At 43.1% G+C, this 20,523-nt stretch overlaps 1 protein-coding gene across 1 annotated transcript in view; it reads right to left on the reverse strand.

The window, feature by feature from the left end:
- Nucleotides 1-20,523, reverse strand: part of tat (tyrosine aminotransferase) — a 131,524-nt gene that overhangs the window by 75,310 nt on the left and 35,691 nt on the right. Inside the window, exon 4 of the mRNA XM_072279081.1 lies at nucleotides 16,519-16,677. Within this exon, the coding sequence (XP_072135182.1) occupies nucleotides 16,519-16,677 (159 nt within the window). The remainder of the gene's footprint in view (nucleotides 1-16,518; nucleotides 16,678-20,523) is intronic.

The following is a 20,523-nucleotide window of genomic DNA, read 5'->3' on the forward strand; positions in this document are numbered from 1 at the left end:
ATACTATGGTCACTACTTCCTAATGGCTCCTTTACCTTGAGGTCCCAGATCAAATCCGGTTCACTGCACAACACTAAATCTAGAATTGCGTTCTCTCTGGTAGGCTCCAGTACAAGCTGTTCTAAGAATCCATCTCGGAGGGACTCCACAAACTCCCTTTCTTGGGGTCCAGCACCAACCTGATTCCTCCAGTCTACCTGCATGTTGAAGTCCCTCATAACAACTGTAGCAATACCTTTGTGACATGCCAATTTTAACTCTTGATTCAATTTACACCCTTACATCCAGACTACTGTTTGGGGGCCTGTAGATAACTCCCATTAGGGTCTTTCTACCCCTAGAATTTCTCAGTTCTATCCATACTGACTCTACGTCTCCTGATTCTATGTCCCCCCTCGCAAGGGACTGAATATCATTCTTCACCAACAGAGCCACCCCACCCCCTCTGCCCATCAGTCTGTCCTTTCAATAGAAACATACAAACATAGAAACATAGAAAATAGGTGCAGGAGTAGGCCATTCGGCCCTTCGAGCCTGCACCGCCATTTATTATGATCGTGGCTGATCATCCAACTCAGAACCCTGCCCCAGCCTTCCCTCCATACCCCCTGATCCCCGTAGCCACAAGGGCCATATCTAACTCCCTCTTAAATATAGCCAATGAACTGGCCTCAACTGTTTCCTGTGGCAGAGAATTCCACAGATTCACCACTCTCTGTGTGAAGAAGTTTTTCCTAATCTCGGTCCTAAAAGGCTTCCCCTTTATCCTCAAACTGTGACCCCTCGTTCTGGACTTCCCCAACATCGGGAACAATCTTCCTGCATCTAGCCTGTCCAATCCCTTTAGGACATATAGCCTTGAATATTCATTTCCCAGGCCCTGTCCACTTAAAGCCATGTCTCTGTTATTCCCACAACATAATACTTAGCAATTTCCACTGTGCCTCAAACTCATCCACTTTATTTCTTATACTCCGTGTATTCATATACAATACTTTTAATTCATTACTCCCCTCACCTCCCATATCAATTCCTATTTCACTTGGCCATACTGTACGATCCCTTCTTGAGCTTTCTGCTCTGTTGATTCTGCTGTCTTTCTTAACTTTTCTTATTCTCACTTTCCCTTTATCTCCATCCTTATATTTCCAGTTCGTTCCCTCCCCCCCACTACTTAGTTTAAAAACAGCAGAGGCAACATGACCCTGGTTAAGGAAAAACAGGAGGTGCATAGCAGGTATAGGCAGGTAGGAACAAATGAGGTGCTTATGGAGTACAGGATATGCATGAAAACACTTAAGAAAGTAATTAGAAAGACTAAAAGAAGGCAGGAAGTTGCCCCAGCAGACAAGGTAAAGGAGAATCCGAAGGGATTTTACAGATTTGTTGAGAACAAAAGGATTGCAATGGACAAAATTGGTCCTCTGGAAGATCAGAATGGGAATCCATGTGTGCAACAGTTTTGAGCCCCATATCTCAGAAAGGATTTATTGTCATTGGAGAGAGTCCAGAAGAGGCTCACAAGGATGATTCTGGGAATGAAGGAGTTAACATATGAGGAGTTTGGGCAGCTTTGGGCCTGTACTCACTGGATTTAGAAGAGCGTGATGGGGGGGGGGGTGGAGAATCATATGGAAACCTACCAAATGTTGAAAGGACTATATAAGGTGGATGTGGAGAGGACGTTTCTTATGGTGCGGGTATCTGGAACTAGAGAGCACAGCCTCAAAATTGTGGGGTGATCTTTAGAACAGAGCTAAGGAGGAATTTTTTTAGCCAGAGAGTAGTGAATCTGTGGAATGTTCTGCCACTGACAGCTGTGGAGGCCAAGACCATGGGCATATTTAAAGTGAAAATTGATAGTTTCCTGATTGGTCAGGGCATCAAAGGTTATGGCAAGAAGGCAGGTGTATGGGGTTGAGTGGGATCCAGGATCAGCCATGATGGAATGGCAGAGTAGACTTCATGGGCTGAATTCCCTAACTCTGCTTCTACATCTTTGTCTTATTTGACAAGGTCCTGCATGGGAGATTCATCAAAGACAGGTGTGTAACTTCCCACTATTCGGGACATTTACAAAGACAGGTGTGTAAAATGGGCCCGAAGGATCATTGGAGACCTGAGTCACCCCAATCACAAACTATTCCAGCTGCTACCATCCGGGAAATGGTACCGCAGCATAAAAGCCAGGACCAGCAGGCTCTGGGACAGCTTCTTCCACCAGGCTATCAGACTGCTTAATTCATGCTGACACAACTGTATTTCTATGTTATATTGACTATCCTGTTGTACATAATATTTATTATAAGTTACTATAATTGCACATTTAGACGGAGATGTAATGTAAAGATTTTTACTTCTCATGTATATGAAGGATGTAAGTAATAAAGTCAATTCAAAAAGGTCTAGTCGCTTAGCATTCGAGAAGTAGTAAATTGGATTAGACATTGGCATTTGGAAGAAGCTAGAGAGTGGTAATAGATGGTTGCCTCTCTGATTGGAAGCCTGTGACTAGTGGAGTGCCAAAGGGATTGATGCTGGGTCTGTTGTTGTTGGTCATCTATATCAATGATCTGGATGATAATGTGGTTAATTGGATCAGTAAATTTGCAGATGACACTATGATCGGGGTTGTACTGGACAGTGAGGAAAACTATCAGAGCTTGAAGTGGGACCTTGACCAATTGGGCTAAAAGATGGCAGATGGAACTTAATGCAGATAAGTGTGAGGCATTGCACTTTCGTAGGACCAACCAGGATAGGTCTTACACAGTGAATGGTAGAGCACTAAGGAGCACTCTTGAACAAAGGGATCTGGTAATACAGGTCCAGAATTAATTGAAAATGGCGTCACAGGTAGATAAAGTTGTAAAGAAAGCTTTCGGCACATTGGCTTTCATAAATCAAAGTATTGAGTACAAGGGATGAAATGTTATGTTGAAGTTACATAAGAAGTTGGTGAGGCCTAATTTGGACATCCATGTGCAGTTTTGGTGCAGAAAATGTGTAAATAAGGTTGAAAGAGCACAGAGAAAATTTACAAGGATGATTCCATGACTAAAGGACCTGAGTTACAAAGAAAGAGTCTACGTTCCTTGCAACGTAGAAGATTGAGGGGAAAATTGATAGAATTGATTTCATATACAAAAGTATGAGTGGTATAGTAGTGTAAACGAAATCAAGCTTTTTCCACTGAGGTTGGGTGGGACTATGACTAGAGGTCATGGAATAAGGGTGAAAGGTGAAAAGTTTAAGGGGAACATGAGGGGAAACTTCTTCACTCAGAGGGTCATGAGAGTGTGGAATGAGCTGCCAGTGCAAGTGGTGCATGTGTGCTTGATTTCAACACTTAAGAAATGTTTGGATAGGTACATGGATGGTAGGGGTACTAGAAAAGTGTGTATAGAACTGGAGAAGGTAGCGGAGGTACTAAAGGAATACTTTGCTTCAGTATTCACTACAGAAAAGACCTAGGCCATTATAGGGATTACTTCCAGCAGACCAAAAAGTTTGAGCATATAGACATTAAGAAAGAGGATGTGCTGGAGCTTTTGGAAAGCATCAAGTTGGATGAGTCACCAGAACCGGACAAGATATACCCCAGGCTACTGTGGGAGGTGAGAGAGGAGATTGCTGAGCCTCTGGCAATGACCTTTGCATCATCAATGAGGACAGGAGAGGTTCAAGAGGACTGGAGGATTGCAGATGTTATTCACTTATTCAAGAAAGGGAGTGAGATAGCCCAGGGAATTATAGACCTGTGTGTCTTACTTCAGTGGTTGGTAAGTTGATGGAAAAGATCCTGAGAGGCAGAATTTATGAACATTTGGAGAGACATAATATGATTAGGAATAGTCAGCATGGCTTTGTCAAAGACATCGTGCCTTACGAGCCTGATTGAATTTTTTGGGGATGTGACTAAACACATTGATGAAGCTAGAGCAGTAGATCAGAGGATGAGGGGTGACCTGATAGAGGTATTTAAGGTGATGAGAGGTATTGATCGTGTGGATAGTCAGAAGCTTTTTCCCAGGGCTGAAATTACTAACACGAGAGGGCACAGTTTTAAGGTGCTTGGAAGTAGGTACAGAGGAGATGTCAGGGGTAAGTTTTTTTACGCAGAGAGTGGTGAGTGTGTGGAATGGGCTGCCGGCAATGGTGGTGGAGGCAGATACGATAGGGTCTTTTGGATAGGTACATGGAGCTTAGAAAAATAGAGGGCTATGGGTAACCCTGGGTAATTTCTAAAGTAAGTACATGTTCGGCACAGCGTTGTGGGCTGAAGGGCCTGTATTGTGCTATAGGTTTTCTATGTTTCTATCTATGTTTCTATGTACATATATTTCACCATCTACAACCTGGAAATTCAATTTCTTGTGGCTGTACACAATAAATCCGTAATAGAATAATAACCATAACAACATCAATGACAGACCGAACCAACTTGGGTGGTCAACTCATGTGCAAAAGGCTAGAAACCGTGCAAATACAAAACAAAAGATATAATAACAAACAAATGAACAATAAATATCAAGAACACAACATGAGTCATTGAAAGTGAGTCCAAAGGTTGTGGGAACACTTCGATGATGGTGCAAATGAAGTGGAGTGAAGTTTTCCCCTTTTGGTTCCAGAGCCTGATGGATGAGGAGCAATAACAGTTCCTAATCCCAGTGGTGTTGAGTCCTGAGGCACCTGTACCTTCTTCCTGATGACAGCAGTAAGAAGAGAGCATGACCTGGGTAGTGAGGATCCCTGATGAAGAATGCAGGTGTCCTGCAACAATGCTTTGTGTTGATATGCTCAAAGGTGGGGAGGATTTTACCCATGATGGACTGCACCATATCCACCACTTTTTGTAAGGTTTACCATTCAAGGGCACTGGTGTTTCCATACTCTCCACCACACATCTACAGAATTTGGACAAAATTTTAAATGCCATGCCAAACATAGAAACATAGAAATCATACAGCACGGTACAGGCCCTTTGGCCCACAATGCTGTGCCGAACATGTATTTACTTCAGAAATTACCTAGTTTCCCATTGCCCTCTGTTTTTCTAAGCCCCATGTACCTATCCAGGAGCCTCTTAAAAGATCCTATTTTATCTGCCTCCACCACATTCACTGGCAGGCCATTCCACTCACTCAGCACTCTCTGAATAAAAAAGTTATCCCTGACATCTCTTCAGTACCTACTTTCAAGCACCTTAAAACTGTGCCCTCTCGTGTTAGCCATTTCAGTCCTGGGAAAAAGCCTCTGACTATCCACACAATCAATGCCTTTCTTCATCTTGTACATCTCTGTCAGGTCACCTCTGATCCTCCATTGCTCCAAGGAGAAAAGGCCTTCGCAAACTCCTAAGAAAGGAGAGATGCTGCCACGTTTCTTCATAATTGCACTTAGCTGCTGGACCCATGGCAATTCCATATTCTTCTCATAGAACAGAGAAGAGTACAGCACAGGAACAGGCCACTCAGCCCACAATGTTGTGCCAAACCTGCTGAAAAGCAAATAAAAAACACTCAAACATTACACTAGCTTGCTTATATCCATGTGCCTATCCAAATGTCTCTTAAAAGCTTCTAATGTATTTGCCTCTACAACCATACCAGTGCATTCCGGGCATATATGAGTCTCTGAGTTAAGAAACAGAATCCCTCACATCCGCTTTGAACCTACCCCCTCTCACCTTCAATGCATTGCCCCCTCTTGTATTAGATATTTCAACCCTGGAAAACAGATACGTTCTGTCCGCTCTATCTATGCCTCATAATCTTGTAAACCTCTATCAGATCTCCCCTCAGCCTCCAAAGCTCCAGAGAAAACTTGGACTTGGGAGTCCTTGTGCAGACACCCTAAAGGTTAACTTGCAGGTCGAGTCAGTGGTGAGGAAGACAAATGCTATGTTAGCATTCATTTCAAGAGGTTTAGAATACAAGGGGAAGGATGTGATGTTGAGGCTTTATAAGGCACTGGTGAGGCCTCATCTTGAGTACTGTGAACAGTTTTGGGCTCCTCATCTTAGAAAAGATGTTCTAAAAATTGGATAGGGTCCAGAGGAGGTTCACAAGGATGATTCCAGGAATGAAAGGGTTATCATGTAAGGAACGTTTGATGGCTCTGGGTCTATATTCGCTGGAATTCATTGAAATCTTTTGAAAATTGAAAGGCCTAGACAGGGTAGATGTGCAAAGGATATTTCCCATGGTGGGGGAGTCTAGGACAAGAGGGCACAGCCTCAGGATAGAGGGGCGCCCTTTCGAACCAGAGATGCAGAGAAATTTCTTTAGCCAGAGGATGGTGAATTTGTGGAATTTGTTCCCATGTGCAGCTGTGAAGGCTCATTTAATTGGGTGTACTTAAGGCAGAGATCGATAGGTCCTTGACTGGACATGGCATCAAAGGTTACGGGAAGAAGGCCGGGAACTGGGGTTGAGGAGGAGAAGAATAAAGGATTGGCCATGATTGAATGGCAGAGTAGACTCAATGGGCCAGATGGCCTAATTCTGCTCCTATGTCTTATGGTGTTATGGTCTAAAACAACCCAAGTCTCTAACCAGGCAGCATCCTGGTGAATCTATTCTACATCCTCTCTAAAACCTCAGCTTCCTTCCTATAGTGGGGTGACCACTTAGGTACACAATACTCCAAAGTGGCCTAACCAGAATTTTATCAAGTTGCAACATAACCTCCTAATTTCTGAACTCAGCCTTGACTAATAAAAGCAATATTCCTTAAGCCCTCTAAACCACTTTATCGACGTATGTAGCCATTTTCAAGGAGCTATGAACTTGGTTCTCAAGATCTTTCTGCTCAGCAACACTGCTAAGGGCCTTGCGAAGGTGCAACGCCTCACATTTATCTGGGTTAAACCCCATCTGCCATTTCTCAGTCCATATTTGCAACTGGTTATATCACGCTGTAATCTCTGCCAGTCTTCTGCACTATCCACAACTTCGCCGATCTAGGTATCATCCACAAATTTACTAATCAACTCATCTACATTTTCATCCATATCATTTATATACATCACGAGGTACCAGCACAGACCCCTGTGGCACTCCAGTAATTACAGAAGTCGAGTAAGTCCCTTCAACCACTACCCTCTGTCTCCTATGTGCAAGCCAATCCTGAATCCAAGAAGTCAATTCTCTGCATATCCCATGCATCTTAATCTTCTGGATTATCCTCTCATGAGGGACTTTGTCAAATGCCTTACTAAAATCCATGTAGACAACATCCACTGCCTCACCCTCAAAAATCTCCCTCATCACCTTGTCAAAAAACTCAGTCAAATTGGTAAGGCACGACGTGCCATACACAAAGCCATGCTGACTCTCCTTAATTAGACCATAGTTACGCAAAATGATAACACTGAGGAATTATAAATTGCTGACCCTCTCCACTTCTGATCCTCTGAGAGGACTGGCCTCCCTCCTCCTGAAGTCCATTAACCAGATCCTTAGTCTTGCTGACATTGAGTAAGAGGTTGTTGTTGTGGTACCACTCAATCAGATTTTCAATCTTCCTCCTACATGTTGATTTGTCACCATCTTTGATTTGGCCTTCAGTAGTGTTGTCAGCAAACTTGAAAATGGTATTGGAGCTGTGTTTAGCCACACAGTCATAAGTGTAAAGCAAGGGGCTAAAAAGCATCCTGATGCTTGCATCTTTGCTGCCCAAATGTTCCAGGGTTGAGCAAAAAGTCAATGAGATGGCACCTTCTATGGACCTGTTGCTCTGGTAGACAAATTAGAGTGGATCAAAGTCATTTCTCAGGCAGGATTTGTCATGTTTCATCATCAACGTCTCAAAACACTTCATTACTGTGGCTGTAAGCACTACTGGATTGAGGCAAGTTCCCATGCTTTTCTAAGGCACGAGATTAAGTGAATACTGCTGAAATGAGAGGTTAAATATCTCAGTGAATGCTCCAGCCAGTTGATCAGCACAGATCTTTAGACTTTGGCCAGGTACCCTGTATGGACTGGATGCTTTTCATGGCTACACCCTCCTGAAGGCTGCTTGCACATCAGCCTCAGAGACTGAAATCACAGGATTATCGGGGACTGCAAGAGTTCACGATAGTTCCCCCATGCTTTCACAGTCAAAGTGAGCATAGAAGGCATTGAGCTCATCTGGAATTTAAGCCATGTGGTCGCCTATATCTCATGATAATACTTTATAAAAGGTGATAGCATTCAAGCCATGGCACAATTGTCAAGCAACCTTCATTGATTGAAGTTTAGTCTAGAGATTGATCCAGATCCTGGATGATTTTATGTAACGTTTTTCACTGTCCACTATGTCCCCATTGTTGGTGTCATTTCTGAACTTACTAACCATGCTAACATTATAAAAAATATAAAATTATGAGCGGCCTTGAGAGGTAAATAGAGTATTTTTCCTAGGATGGAAATTTCAAATACAAGAGGGAATAGAACATGATGTTTTAACTAATTAAATCAAAAGCCCCTAACCCTAACCCAGCAGAGAAGGGAGGGATATGGTCAATGTACAGGGAAGAGGATTAGATTAATTAAATTAAAGTCAATTCAATTTAATTAATCTAATCCTCTTCCCTGCACATTGACCATATCCCTCCTTTCTCTGTGCATCCAAGTGCCTGTCTAAGAGTCTCTTAAGTGCTCCTATACCATCTGCCTCTACCTGAATGCAACCCAGGCAGTGAATTCCAGGCCCTCACCACTCCATGTAAAAATATTTGCCTTGCTTTGCACATATCATTTATGCTTTCCCCCTCACCTTAAATAAATAACTGATGGTCACACCCAAGGTACAGACTTCAGATTGATAGGTGACCACCAGGAGGGATAAGGCAAGTAGGCAGACAGTGCAGGGATCCCTGTGGCCATTCCCCTCAGCAACAGGTTTATCCCTTTGGATATTGCTGAGGAAGATGACCTATCAGGGCACAACACAGCAGCTAAGTCAGTGGCACTGTGGTTGACTCTGAGGCTCAGCAAAGAAGGTCCAAATCAGGTAGAGCAATATTGGTACAGTCAGACAGGCCGATGGTGATAAAAGACTTGGTAGGTAAGTGAACAGACAGGAGATCCTGTGGCTGCAGAAGAGATGTCAGAATGGGGTGTTGCCCCCGGTGCCAAGGTCAATGATGTCTCTGAGTCACTACAGAAAATCCTTGAGGGGGAAAGCAAACAGCCAGAGGCTGTTTAAGAAGGATAGCAAGGACAGGCCAGGGGACCACAGGCTGGTGAGGCTGACATCATTTATAGGAAGCCACTGGATGGAATACACAGGAACAAGATCTACCATCACTTAGATAGATAAAGCTTGATTAGGAATAGTTAGCATGGCTTTGTGTGTGGGAGGTCATGTCTGATGAATCTTCTGGAGTTTTTTGAAGAGGTAACTATGGGGAATAGAGGAAGGTAGGGCAGTGGATGTTGTCTATATGGGTTTTAATAAGGCCTTTTACAAGCTCACACGTGGTAGACTGATCTGGAAGACTGAATTCATGCTGCAATTTGAGAAGACGAAGCATGTCACATGTATCAGTATCACAATGGAATAAAATGAATTACAGAGGCATGACAGAGGAGCTTGCCCAGATGGATTGGAGGAGGATACTGGTGGGGATGATGGCAGATCAGAGGTGGCTGAAGTTTCTGGGAATAGTTCACAAGGCGCAGGATAGATATGTCCCACAGAAGCAGAAGTTCACAAATGGCAGGGGTAGGCAACTGTGGCTGACAAAGGAAGTTAAGGACTACATAAAAGCCAAGGAAAGGGCACATAAGGTAGCAAGATTGAGTGGGAAGTTGAACGATTCGAAAGTTTTTAAGATCCAACAAAAGGCAACTAAAAAAGCTATAAGAAGGGAAAAAATGAAATATGAGGGCAAACTAACCAATAATGTAAAACAGGATACTAAAAGTTTCTTTCAGTTATTGCAAGGGAGGTGAGAGTTGATATTGGACCACTGGAAAATGATGCTGGTGAAGTGGTAATGGGGACAAAGAAATGGCAGATGAATTTAATGGGTACTTTGCATCAGTCTTCACTGTGGAATACACCAGTAGTGTGCCAGAGGTCCAGGAGTGTCAGCTAGTAGGAGGGAGTGCCATTGGTATTACAAAGGAAAGAGTGCTAGGCAAATTCAAAGTCTTAGGGTGGATAAATCACCTGGACCAGATGACTTTACCCCAGAGTGCTAAGAGAGATTGCTGGAGAGATAACAAATGCATTGGTCATGATCGTTCAAGAATCACTTGATTCTGGCATGGTCCCAGAGGACTGGAAAATTGCAAATGTCACTCCGCTCTTGAAGAAGGGAGGAAGGTAAAATAAAGGAAATTATAGCCTAGTTAGCTAACCTCAGTGGTTGGGAAAATGTTGGAGTGAATTATTAAGGATTATTCGGGCTACTTGGAGGCTAATTATTAGATTAGATTAGACTAGATTCAACTTTATTGTCATTGTGCCAAGTACAGATACAAAGCCAATGAAATGCAGTTAGCATCTGACCAGAAATGCAAAGAATAGTGTTATTTGCAAAATAATTGCGAATAAAAAGTAAGTGCTACAGCACACAAATATAAAAGCACTGAGACAGTACAATATAATTGGGCTTTGTTCCAGGGAAGGTGGGATCTGTTCCGAAGGGACCGTTTACACCTGAACTGGAGGGGTACTAACATTCTTGCAGGAAAGTTTGCTAGTGCTGCTTGGGGGGGTTTAAACTAAATTTGCAGGGGGCAGGGATCCAGAATGTGAGAGAGGATAGCAAGATGAAGTAGAAAGGACAGGTGGGGACTACACAGTTCCGGAACATTAAGTGTGAAGTAGAGAAAGGTGAGGCGGAACGAGTGATAAGGAGGATACATGTGCAGAGGGATGGTCTGACGGAGCATGGAGTTAAATACGCAGAAAGAGTAAGTAAATTTAAGAAGGACAACAAAATTCAAGGGGCGTATAGCCCAGTGAGAGTTCGGGGAGCTGGGTTATGCACAATAGGTAGCGATTTAAACAGAGGGAGGAGAAATGGGTTAAAAATTCTATATCTGAATGCACGAAGTGTCAGAAATAAGGCGGATGAGCTTGAAGCTCAGGTGGGAATGGGTAACTATGATGTTGTTGGGATAACGGAGACATGGCTGCAGGGGGATCAGACCTGGGAATTGAACGTACAAGGGTATACGTGCTATCGATGGGACAGAAAGATGGGCAGAGGGGGTAGGGTGGCCCTGTTGGTGAGGAATGAGATTCAGTCCGTTGCAAGGGGGGACATAGAATCAGGAGAAGTAGAGTCAGTGTGGATAGAACTGAGGAACAGTAAGGGCAAAAAGACCCTAATAGGTGTTATCTACAGGCCCCCAAACAGTAGCATGGATATTGGGTGCAAGTTGAATAGGGACTTAACAATGGCATGTGGCAAAGGAAATGTCGCAGTAGTTATGGGGGATTTCAACATGCAGGTGAACTGGGAAAATCAGGTTGGTATTGGACCCCAGGTTAGGGAGTTTGTAGAGTGCCTACAGGATGCATTTTTGGAGCAGCTTGTACAAGAGTCGACCAGGGATAAGGCTATTCTGGATTTAGTGTTGTGCAATGAACAGTATTTGATAAGTGATCTTGAAGTAAAGGAGCCATTAGGAGGTGGTGACCATAACATGATAAGTTTTTATCTGCAAGTTGAGAGGGATAAGGGCAGATCAGAAGTGTCAGTACTGCAGTTGAACAAAGGAGACTATGGAGCCATGAGGGAGGAGCTGGCCAAAGTTGACTGGTCGGATATCCTAGCAGAAAAGACAGTGGAACAGCAATAGCAGGTATTCTTGGGAATAATGCACAAGGTGCAAAATCAGTTCATCCCCCGGAGAAGGAAGGATTCGAAGGGGGGAAAGTGGCCACAGTGGTTGACAAAGGAAGTCAGAGATAGCATAGCATTAAAAAAGAAGAAATATAACAGAGCTAAGGTGAGTGGGAAGACGGATGATTGGAAAATTTTTAAGGAGCAACAGAACTTAACTAAAAAGGCTATACGGGGAGAAAAAATGAGGTATGAACGCAAGCTAGCTAGGAATATAAAGGGGGATAGCAAAAATTTTTTTAGGTATGTGAAGAGAAAGAAGATAGTTAAGAACAATGTTGGGCCCTTGAAGAATGAATTGGGAGAAATTGTTATGGGAAACAGAGAAATGGCAGACGAATTTAATAAGTACTTTGGATCTGTCTTCACTAGGGAAGACACAAGCAATCTCCCAGATGTATGGATGGGCCAAGGACATAGAGTAACAGAGGAACTGAAACAGATTGACATTAGGAAGGAAACGGTGATGAGTAGACTGATGGGACTGAAGGCTAACAAATCCCCAGGTCCAGATGGTCTGCATCCTAGGGTACTAAAGGAGGTGGCTCTGGAAATTGCAGATGCATTGGTGATCATTTTCCAATGTTCCTTAGATTCAGGATCAATTCCTGAGGATTGGCGAATGGCTAATGTTATCCCACTTTTTAAGAAAGGAGGAAGGGAGAAAACAGAGAACTATCGCCCTGTTACCCTAACATCAGTAGTGGGGAAGATGCTAGAGTCCATTATTAAAGATGAAATAGCGGCATATCTTGATAGCAGTGATAGGATTGGGCTGAGCCAGCATGGATTTACCAAGGGCAAATCATGCTTGACTAATCTATTGGAGTTTTTCAAGGATGCATGGTAATGTGGTAAATTGGATCAGCAAATTTGCTGATGATACAAAGATTGGAGGTGTAGTAGACAGTGAGGAAGGTTTTCAGAGCCTGCAGAGGGACTTGGACCAGCTGAAAAAATGGGCTGATAAATGGCAGATGGAGTTTAATACAGACAAGTGTGAGGTATTGCACGTTAGAAGGACAAACCAAGGTAGAACATACAGGGTTAATGGTAAGGCACTGAGAAGTGCAGTAGAACAGAGGGATCTGGGAATACAGATACAAAATTCCCTAAAAGTGGCATCACAGGTAGATAGGGTCGTAAAGAGAGCTTTTGGTACATTGGCCATTATAAATCAAAGTATTGAGTATAAAAGCTGGAATGTTATGATGAGATTGTATAAGGCATTGGTGAGGCCGAATCTGGAGTATTGTGTTCAGTTTTGGTCACCAAATTACAGGAAGGATATTAATAAGGTTGAAAGAGTGCAGAGAAGGTTTACAAGGATGTTGCCGGGACTTGAGAAACTCAGTTACAGAGAAAGGTTGAATAGGTTAGGACTTTATTCCCTGGAGCGTAGAAGAATGAGGGGAGATTTAATAGAGGTATATAAAATTATGATGGGTATAGATAGAGTGAATGCAAGCAGGCTTTTTCCACTGAGGCGAGGGGAGAAAAAAACCAGAGGACATGGGTTAAGAGTGAGGGGGGGAAAGTTTAAAGGGAACATTAACGGGGGCTTCTTCACACAGAGAGTGGTGGGATTATGGAATGAGCTGCCAGACGAGGTGGTAAATGCGGTTTTTTTTGTAACATTTAAGAATAAATTGGACGGATACATGGGTGGGAGGTGTATGGAGGGATATGGTTCATGTGCAGGTCAGTGGGACTAGGCAGAAAATGGTTCAGCACAGCCAAGAAGGGCCAAAAGGCCTGTTTCTGTGCTGTAGTTTCTATGGTTTCTATGGTTCTATGTAACCAGGAAGATAGATGCGGGAGATTCAGTGGATGTGGTGTACCTTGACTTTCAGAAGGCATTTGACAAGGTACCACATAGGAGATTGGTGGGTAAAATCAGAGCTCATGGCATTGGGGGGAGGATATTGACATGGACAGAAAACTGGTTGGCAGATAGAAAGCAAAGGGTAGCAGTGAATGGGTGTTTCTCGAAATGGCAGGTGGTGACTAATGGGTGCCACAGGGCTCGGTATTGGGACCACAGCTGTTTACGATATACGTCAATGATTTAGAGGAAGGCATTGTGAATAACATCAGCAAGTTTGCTGATGATAGTGTAAGGGGGTTTCGACTTTTATGTTACTGCGGTGGCTAATTAAAATGGCATCTTTGTTATGTTAATCTGGGGAATGCGGCTTTGTTGTGTTAAACGCTGAGAAAGTTTGCGCTAGCAGCTTGTTTTTGTTTAGAGTGTGATAAGAAATATGTTATTAACCAATTGGGATAGTTGTTATGTTTTTGGTATATTTGAAGATACTGTTTGCGAGGGGGTTTTGGGGGCAGAAGGCAGGAGAGCGAGACAGAGGATGGACGAGGTGCTATGAGTCCGCTAACGGGGTCGGACCCCGAGGAGGGCGTTCAGCGAGGAGATGGAGACGGACTCGTGTGGAGTGTCTGGTCGACCACCGTTGTTGGTCCCAGGCGGCCGGTCGAGGTGGTCCGAGGGGGTCACAGGGTGAAGAAGAAGGTCCTTGAGCTCCAACTGTTTTGTGCACGAAGAGATTGAACTTTGATAAGTGTGGCGCCTTTTATTTTCCTTTTATATTTTATTCTCTCTTAATTATATAATGCCAGTAATATCTATAAACTGTATATCATTTAATTGCATCTGGTGTATTGTCTGTTATTTGGGCAGCGTGGGGTACATCACACAGCATCCACACAAACGAATTATCCAGTTTGCCGGGGCCGAGGGCTGTTTCCCTAGACGACAGCGAGCCAAGCGAACCTGAGGGTGGCCGGGGGGCTACAATACTAAGCTGGGTGGCAGTGTGACATGTGATGAGGATGTTAGGAGAATTCAAGGTGACTTGGATAGGCTGGGTGAGTGGGCAGAAACTTGGCAGATGGTGTTCCATGTGAATAAGTGTGAGGTTATTCACTTTGGGAGCAAGAACAGGAAGGCAGATTATTATCTGAACGGTGTGGAGTTAGGTAAGGGAGAAATACAAAGAGATCTAGGAGTACTTGTTCATCAGTCTCTGAAGGTGAATGAGCAAGTGCAGCAGGCAGTGAAGAAGGCTAATGGAATGTTGGCCTTTATTACAAAGGGAATTGAGTACAATAGCAAGGAAATCCTTTTGCATTTGTACAGGGCCCTGGTGAGACCACACCCGGAGTATTGTGTGCAGTTTTGGTCTCCAGGGTTAAGGAAGGGCATCTTGGCTGTGGAGGAGGTGCAGCGTAGGTTCACTAGGTTAATTCCTGGGATGTCTGGACTGTCTTACGCAGACAGGTTAGAGAGACTGGGCTTGTACACGCTGGAATTAAGGAGATTGAGGGGGGATCTGTTTGAGACATATAAGATTAATAAGACAAGATAGAGGCAGGAAATATGTTCCAGATGCTGGGAGAGTCCAGTACCAGAGGGCGTGGTTTAAGAATAAGGGGTAGGTCATTTAGGACAGAGTTGAGGAGGAACTTCTTCTCCCAGAGAGTTGTGGAGGTGTGGAACACGCTGCCTCAGAAGGCAGTGGAGGCCAATTCTCTGGATGCTTTCAAGAAGGAGCTAGATAGGTATCTTATGGATAGGGGAACCAAGGGTTATGGGACAAGGCAGGAACTGGGTATTGATAGTAGATGATCAGCCATGATCTCAGATTGGCGGTGCAGGCTCGAAGGGCCGAATGGTCTACTTCTGCACCTATTGTCTATTGTCTATAATATGGGTGCAATACTGTTTAGCGCTGTGATGAGGTTCAGCAGGGTCACAGCCTCAGGGAAGAAGCTCTTCCTGTGCCTGCTGGTGTGGGAGTGGAGACTCCTGTAGCGCCTACTGGATGGGAGGAGAGTAAAAAGTCCATGGTTAGGGTGAGATGCATCCTTGATAACGCTTTTCGCCCTGCCCAGGCAGCGTTTATGGTAGATGTTCACAATAGTGGGCAATTGGGTGCCGATAATCAGTTCAGGATCGTTTCTGTAAAGGGAAATCTTGCCTGACAAATCTGTTAGAACTTTCAGGAAATAACCAGTAGGGTGGACAAAGGACAGAAAGTAATTATCATTTACTTGGATTTTCAAAAGGCATTTGTTAAGGTACCACACATGAGGCTGCTTAACAAAATAAAATCCTATGGCGTTACAGGAAAGATACTGGCATGGATAGAGGAATGGTTGACAGGCTGGAGGCAGTAAGTGGGAATAAAGGGGGCCTTTTCTGGTTGGCTGCCTTCTAGATTTAGGGTTATAGGTAAGATGTTTGCTGGGGATTTGAGGGGAACCTTTTTCCACCAAGAGAGTGGTGAGTACTTGGAATGCACTGCTGCAGAGAATGGTAGCAAAAGATGTCTAGATGAACATTTGAATTACCAAGGCGATGAAAACTACAGGTCAAATGCTGAAGATGGAACTAATGTGGAATTGATCAGTGTGAATAAGTTGGGCTGAATGTCCTGTTCCTTATGTATGATATGATGTGAAAGGCCCATTTCTGTGTTATGTGACTCTATAATCTCTCTATTCAATAGTTTAAAGTCCATAGAGCTATACAGTCGACTTTCTGGTACCATTCTGGAAGCTGGAGAGCCATAACAGGTTTTGGTGTGCAGAACCTGACCAACCTGATCCATAACTCACAATTTGTTCAGTTCTATATTACGTACCAGTAAATTGTAGAGTTTAACTTCAATGCCCAGAGACAGAGTGAGTGTTTTATAGAGAGAGAATCCAGGCCTGGGAATCAGAATGTTCTGTGCTGGGTTTGCCAACACACTGATGGCCAGTTCAATGGCCTGGCTGCAACCACTGGTCAAAATCACATCCTAAAGAATAAAATATGATATCAGTCAAGCTCAGTTACTGCATGTTAACTACTTATGAGTAGGTGTCGGAGATATATAGACCATTTCAATCACATAAACATTTACTTCAGTGTGAGCTACTTCCCCTTCCTGCCACTGTCTATCCTATCAAACACCCTTGTCCTATGTCCTCTATGGTACTCCAATCTCCGCCATTTCACTCTTTGCAGAATCTTGTTTTCTCTTTCTCTAGCATTTTTCCTCACTTCCCTGATATTTCCTTTTCTTAAAAGAATAATCGAAATTTACAACACAATGGAGATAATTTATTGTCTCATGTCCTTGCCTCCTTTCTAGTTCCTAGTCCACAATAAAATATATTTAACACACATTTCAACACTTGAATGTCATGGCATTAGAAGGTTACAAAGCAAATACAGGAAAACAGCACTAGTATAGACAAGTACATGAGGTTGCTATGGAAGTGATGGGATGAAGGTCCTGTTCAGTACGGTACCACTCTATGGCTGGCTAGTGCAGAGGAAATTCTGGGTAAGAGAAAGTGTAGCGATAGCTGGAAGCTATCATCTTATAGATTCATAAAATTATACAGCATTGAATAATCCACACATCCACACCACCCAGTAGATACACATCTGTACTCATCCCAGCAATTGGACTGTAATCGTCTATGCCTAGACAATTCAAATGCTTGCATAGACACTTCTGAAATGTCATTAGCAACTCTCATTCCACTGATCTCTCAAGCAGCATTCTCCAGATACTCACCACTCTGAGGGTGGGAAAGGTCGCCCTCAGATTCCTGGATCCTGAATCTATATCTTCTAGTTTTATCTACCTGGGATGTGGGGAATAGTTTCCTGTATTCTACTTCTATCAATTTTCCTCAGTCAGTCCCCTATGAACCTCCTTCACTCTATGGAAAAAGGGTTAGCTTCTCCAGTCTCTCCTTTTAACTAAAATCCTAGTGAATCTTGTCTGCACCTTCTTCATCACTATCACATCACATCCTTGCTATGGTGTGCTGACCAGCTTTCCAGCTGTGCTCTGACCAATGTTTTAAAAAGTTGGACCAAAATCTCTCCGCTTTAATATTCAATACCCTGATAACTGAAGGCCAAGTAACCACATCATCTTCCTTTGAAGATATAAATGTACAGAACAGAAATGGGCTCTTGATCCCACTGCATCTCTGCCAAAGTTTTGGTCTATCTACAAACAAAAGAAAATGTGCAGATGCTGAAAATCCAAACAACACACACAAAATGCTGGAGCTCCATAGATGCTGCCTGGCCTACTGAGTTCTTTCAGCATTTTCTGTTTTGTTCTATCTATGCTACTCCCATGTGCCTGCATTAGGATTGTATCCGTCTATGACTTTTTAAAAGTCTATTTGCAATAACTCCTAAACATAGCAACTAACCCTGGTTCCACCAGTTCCTTTGGTGATGCACCTCTGATATCATCCTTACTTTCTGACTTGAAAACTTCTTCTCACATTAACACTTTGCCCTGTGCTGTTTTATACGTACCTCTACCAAGTGAAGAAGAAACTTCACCTACTCAATCTTTGACTGAACTTACACATTTCTCACAGCCCCCTTCACTCAAAGGGAAAGAAACAGAGCTATCCAATCTCTACCCATACCTAAAGCACTCCAATCCCGACTGCATCCTGGTGAATCACCTCTGACATTTTTCAAGGCAATCACATCATTCCTGTAGTGTGAGACCAAAACTGAATACAGCCTAATCAACATTTTGTAAAGTTGCATAGAATATAGAACAGTACATCACAGAACAGGCCCTTTAGACCATAATGTTATTCTGAACTAATTAACCCAATGACTCCTAATTAATCTAATCCCTCTTTTCCTTGCAGATTGACCAAATCCTTCCCTTCTCAGCATATTGTAACATAGAATACACGTAGACAATGTTGTGTTGAAATAATTAAAGTAGTAATCAAATGCCCAGCTGAACAAATCCCTCTTGCCTACACAATATCGATATTATAGAACACAGAATAGTACAGCACAATACAGGCCCTTCAGCCCACAGTGTCCTGCAGACCTTTTAACCTATTCTAAAATCAATCAAACCTTCCCCTCCTCATAGCCTCCATTTTCTTTCATCTGGGCGCAATTCAAAACACTCTTTTAAATGTCCCGAATGTATCTGACTATACCACCACCTGTCAGTGCATTCCGCACATTTACCACTTTCTGTGTAAAAAACCTAGCTCAGATATCCTTCCTATACGTACCTTTAAACACCTGAAAGTGATGCCCCCTCATATTAGCTATTTCTGCCCCGAGAAAAAGTCTATGGCATCCGCTCTATATATGCCTCTTATCATCTTGTACATTTATGTCAGTCACATCTCTTCCTCCTTTGTTCCAAAGAGCTTGTTCAACCTATCCTCATAAGACATGTTCTCTAATCCAAGCATCATCCTGGTAAATCCCTCTGCACCCTCTCTAATGCTTCCACATCCTTCCTATAATGAGGCAAAAAGAACTGAACATAATACTCCAGCGTGGTCTAACCAGAGCTTTATAGAGCTGCAAGATTACCTCACAGCCCCTGAACTCAGTCCCCCAATTAATGAAGGCCAACACACTATATGCCTTCTTAACAAGCCTATCAATTTGCGCAGAGTCTTTGAGAGATCTATGGATAGGAACCCCAAGATCCCTCTGTTCCTCCACTCTGTTAAGAATCCTGGCATTAACCCTGTATTCTGCCTTCAAATTTGATCTTCCAAAGTGAATCACTTCATACTTTTCCAGATTGAACTCCATCTGTCACTTCGCAGTCCAGCTCTGCATCCCATCAATGTCCATTGGTACCCTATGACAATCTTCTGCTCTATCCACAACAGCATTGTCTACTGAGTCTCTGTGAGTGGAAGTTAGGAACAGGAAGGGTTCAATAACTATACTGGGTGTTTTTTATAGACCACCCAATAGTAACAGGGACATCAAGGAGCTGATAGGGAGACAGCTTGTGGAAAGATACAATAATAATAGGGTTGTCATGGTGGAGATTTTAATTTCCCCAATATTGATTGGCATCTCCCTCGAACAAGGGGGTTAAGATGGAGTGGGAATTTGTTAGGTGTGTTCAGGAAGGTTTCCTGACACAATATGTAGATATGCCTACAAGAGAAGAGGCTGTACTTGATCTGGTAATGAGAAATGAACCTGGTCAGGTGTCAGGTCTCTCAGTGGGAGAGCATTTTGGAGACAGTGATCACAATTCTATCTCCTTTACCATAGCATTGGAGAGGGATAGGAACAAACATGTTAAGAAAGCATTTAATTGGAGTAAGGAGAAATTATAAAGCTATCAGGCAGGAACTTGGAAGTATAACTTGAAAACAGATGTTCTCAGGGAAATGCACAGAAGAAATGTGGCAAATGTTCAGGGGATATTTGTGTGGTGTTCTGCATAGGTACGTTCCAATGAGACAGAGAAAGGATGGTAGGGTACAGGAACCATAGTGTACAAAGGCTATTGAAAATCTAGTCAAGAAGAAAAGAAAAGCTTACGAAAGGTTCAAAAAACTAGGTAATGATAGAGATCTAGAAAATTTTAAGGCTAGCAGGAAAGAGCTTAAGAATGAAATTGGGAGAGCCAGAAGGGGCTTTGACGAGCAGGATTAAAGAAAACCCCAAGGCATTCTACAAGTATGTGAAGAGCAAGAGGATAAGATGTGAGGGAATAGGATCAATCAAGTGTGACAGTGGAAAAGTGCATATGCAACCTGAAGAGAAAGCACAGATACTTAATGAATACTTTGTTTCAGTATTCACTATGGAAAAGGACCTTGGTGATTGTAGG

This window comes from Mobula birostris, chromosome 15 (genome assembly GCF_030028105.1).
Source record: "Mobula birostris isolate sMobBir1 chromosome 15, sMobBir1.hap1, whole genome shotgun sequence".
Lineage (NCBI taxonomy): Eukaryota > Metazoa > Chordata > Chondrichthyes > Myliobatiformes > Myliobatidae > Mobula > Mobula birostris.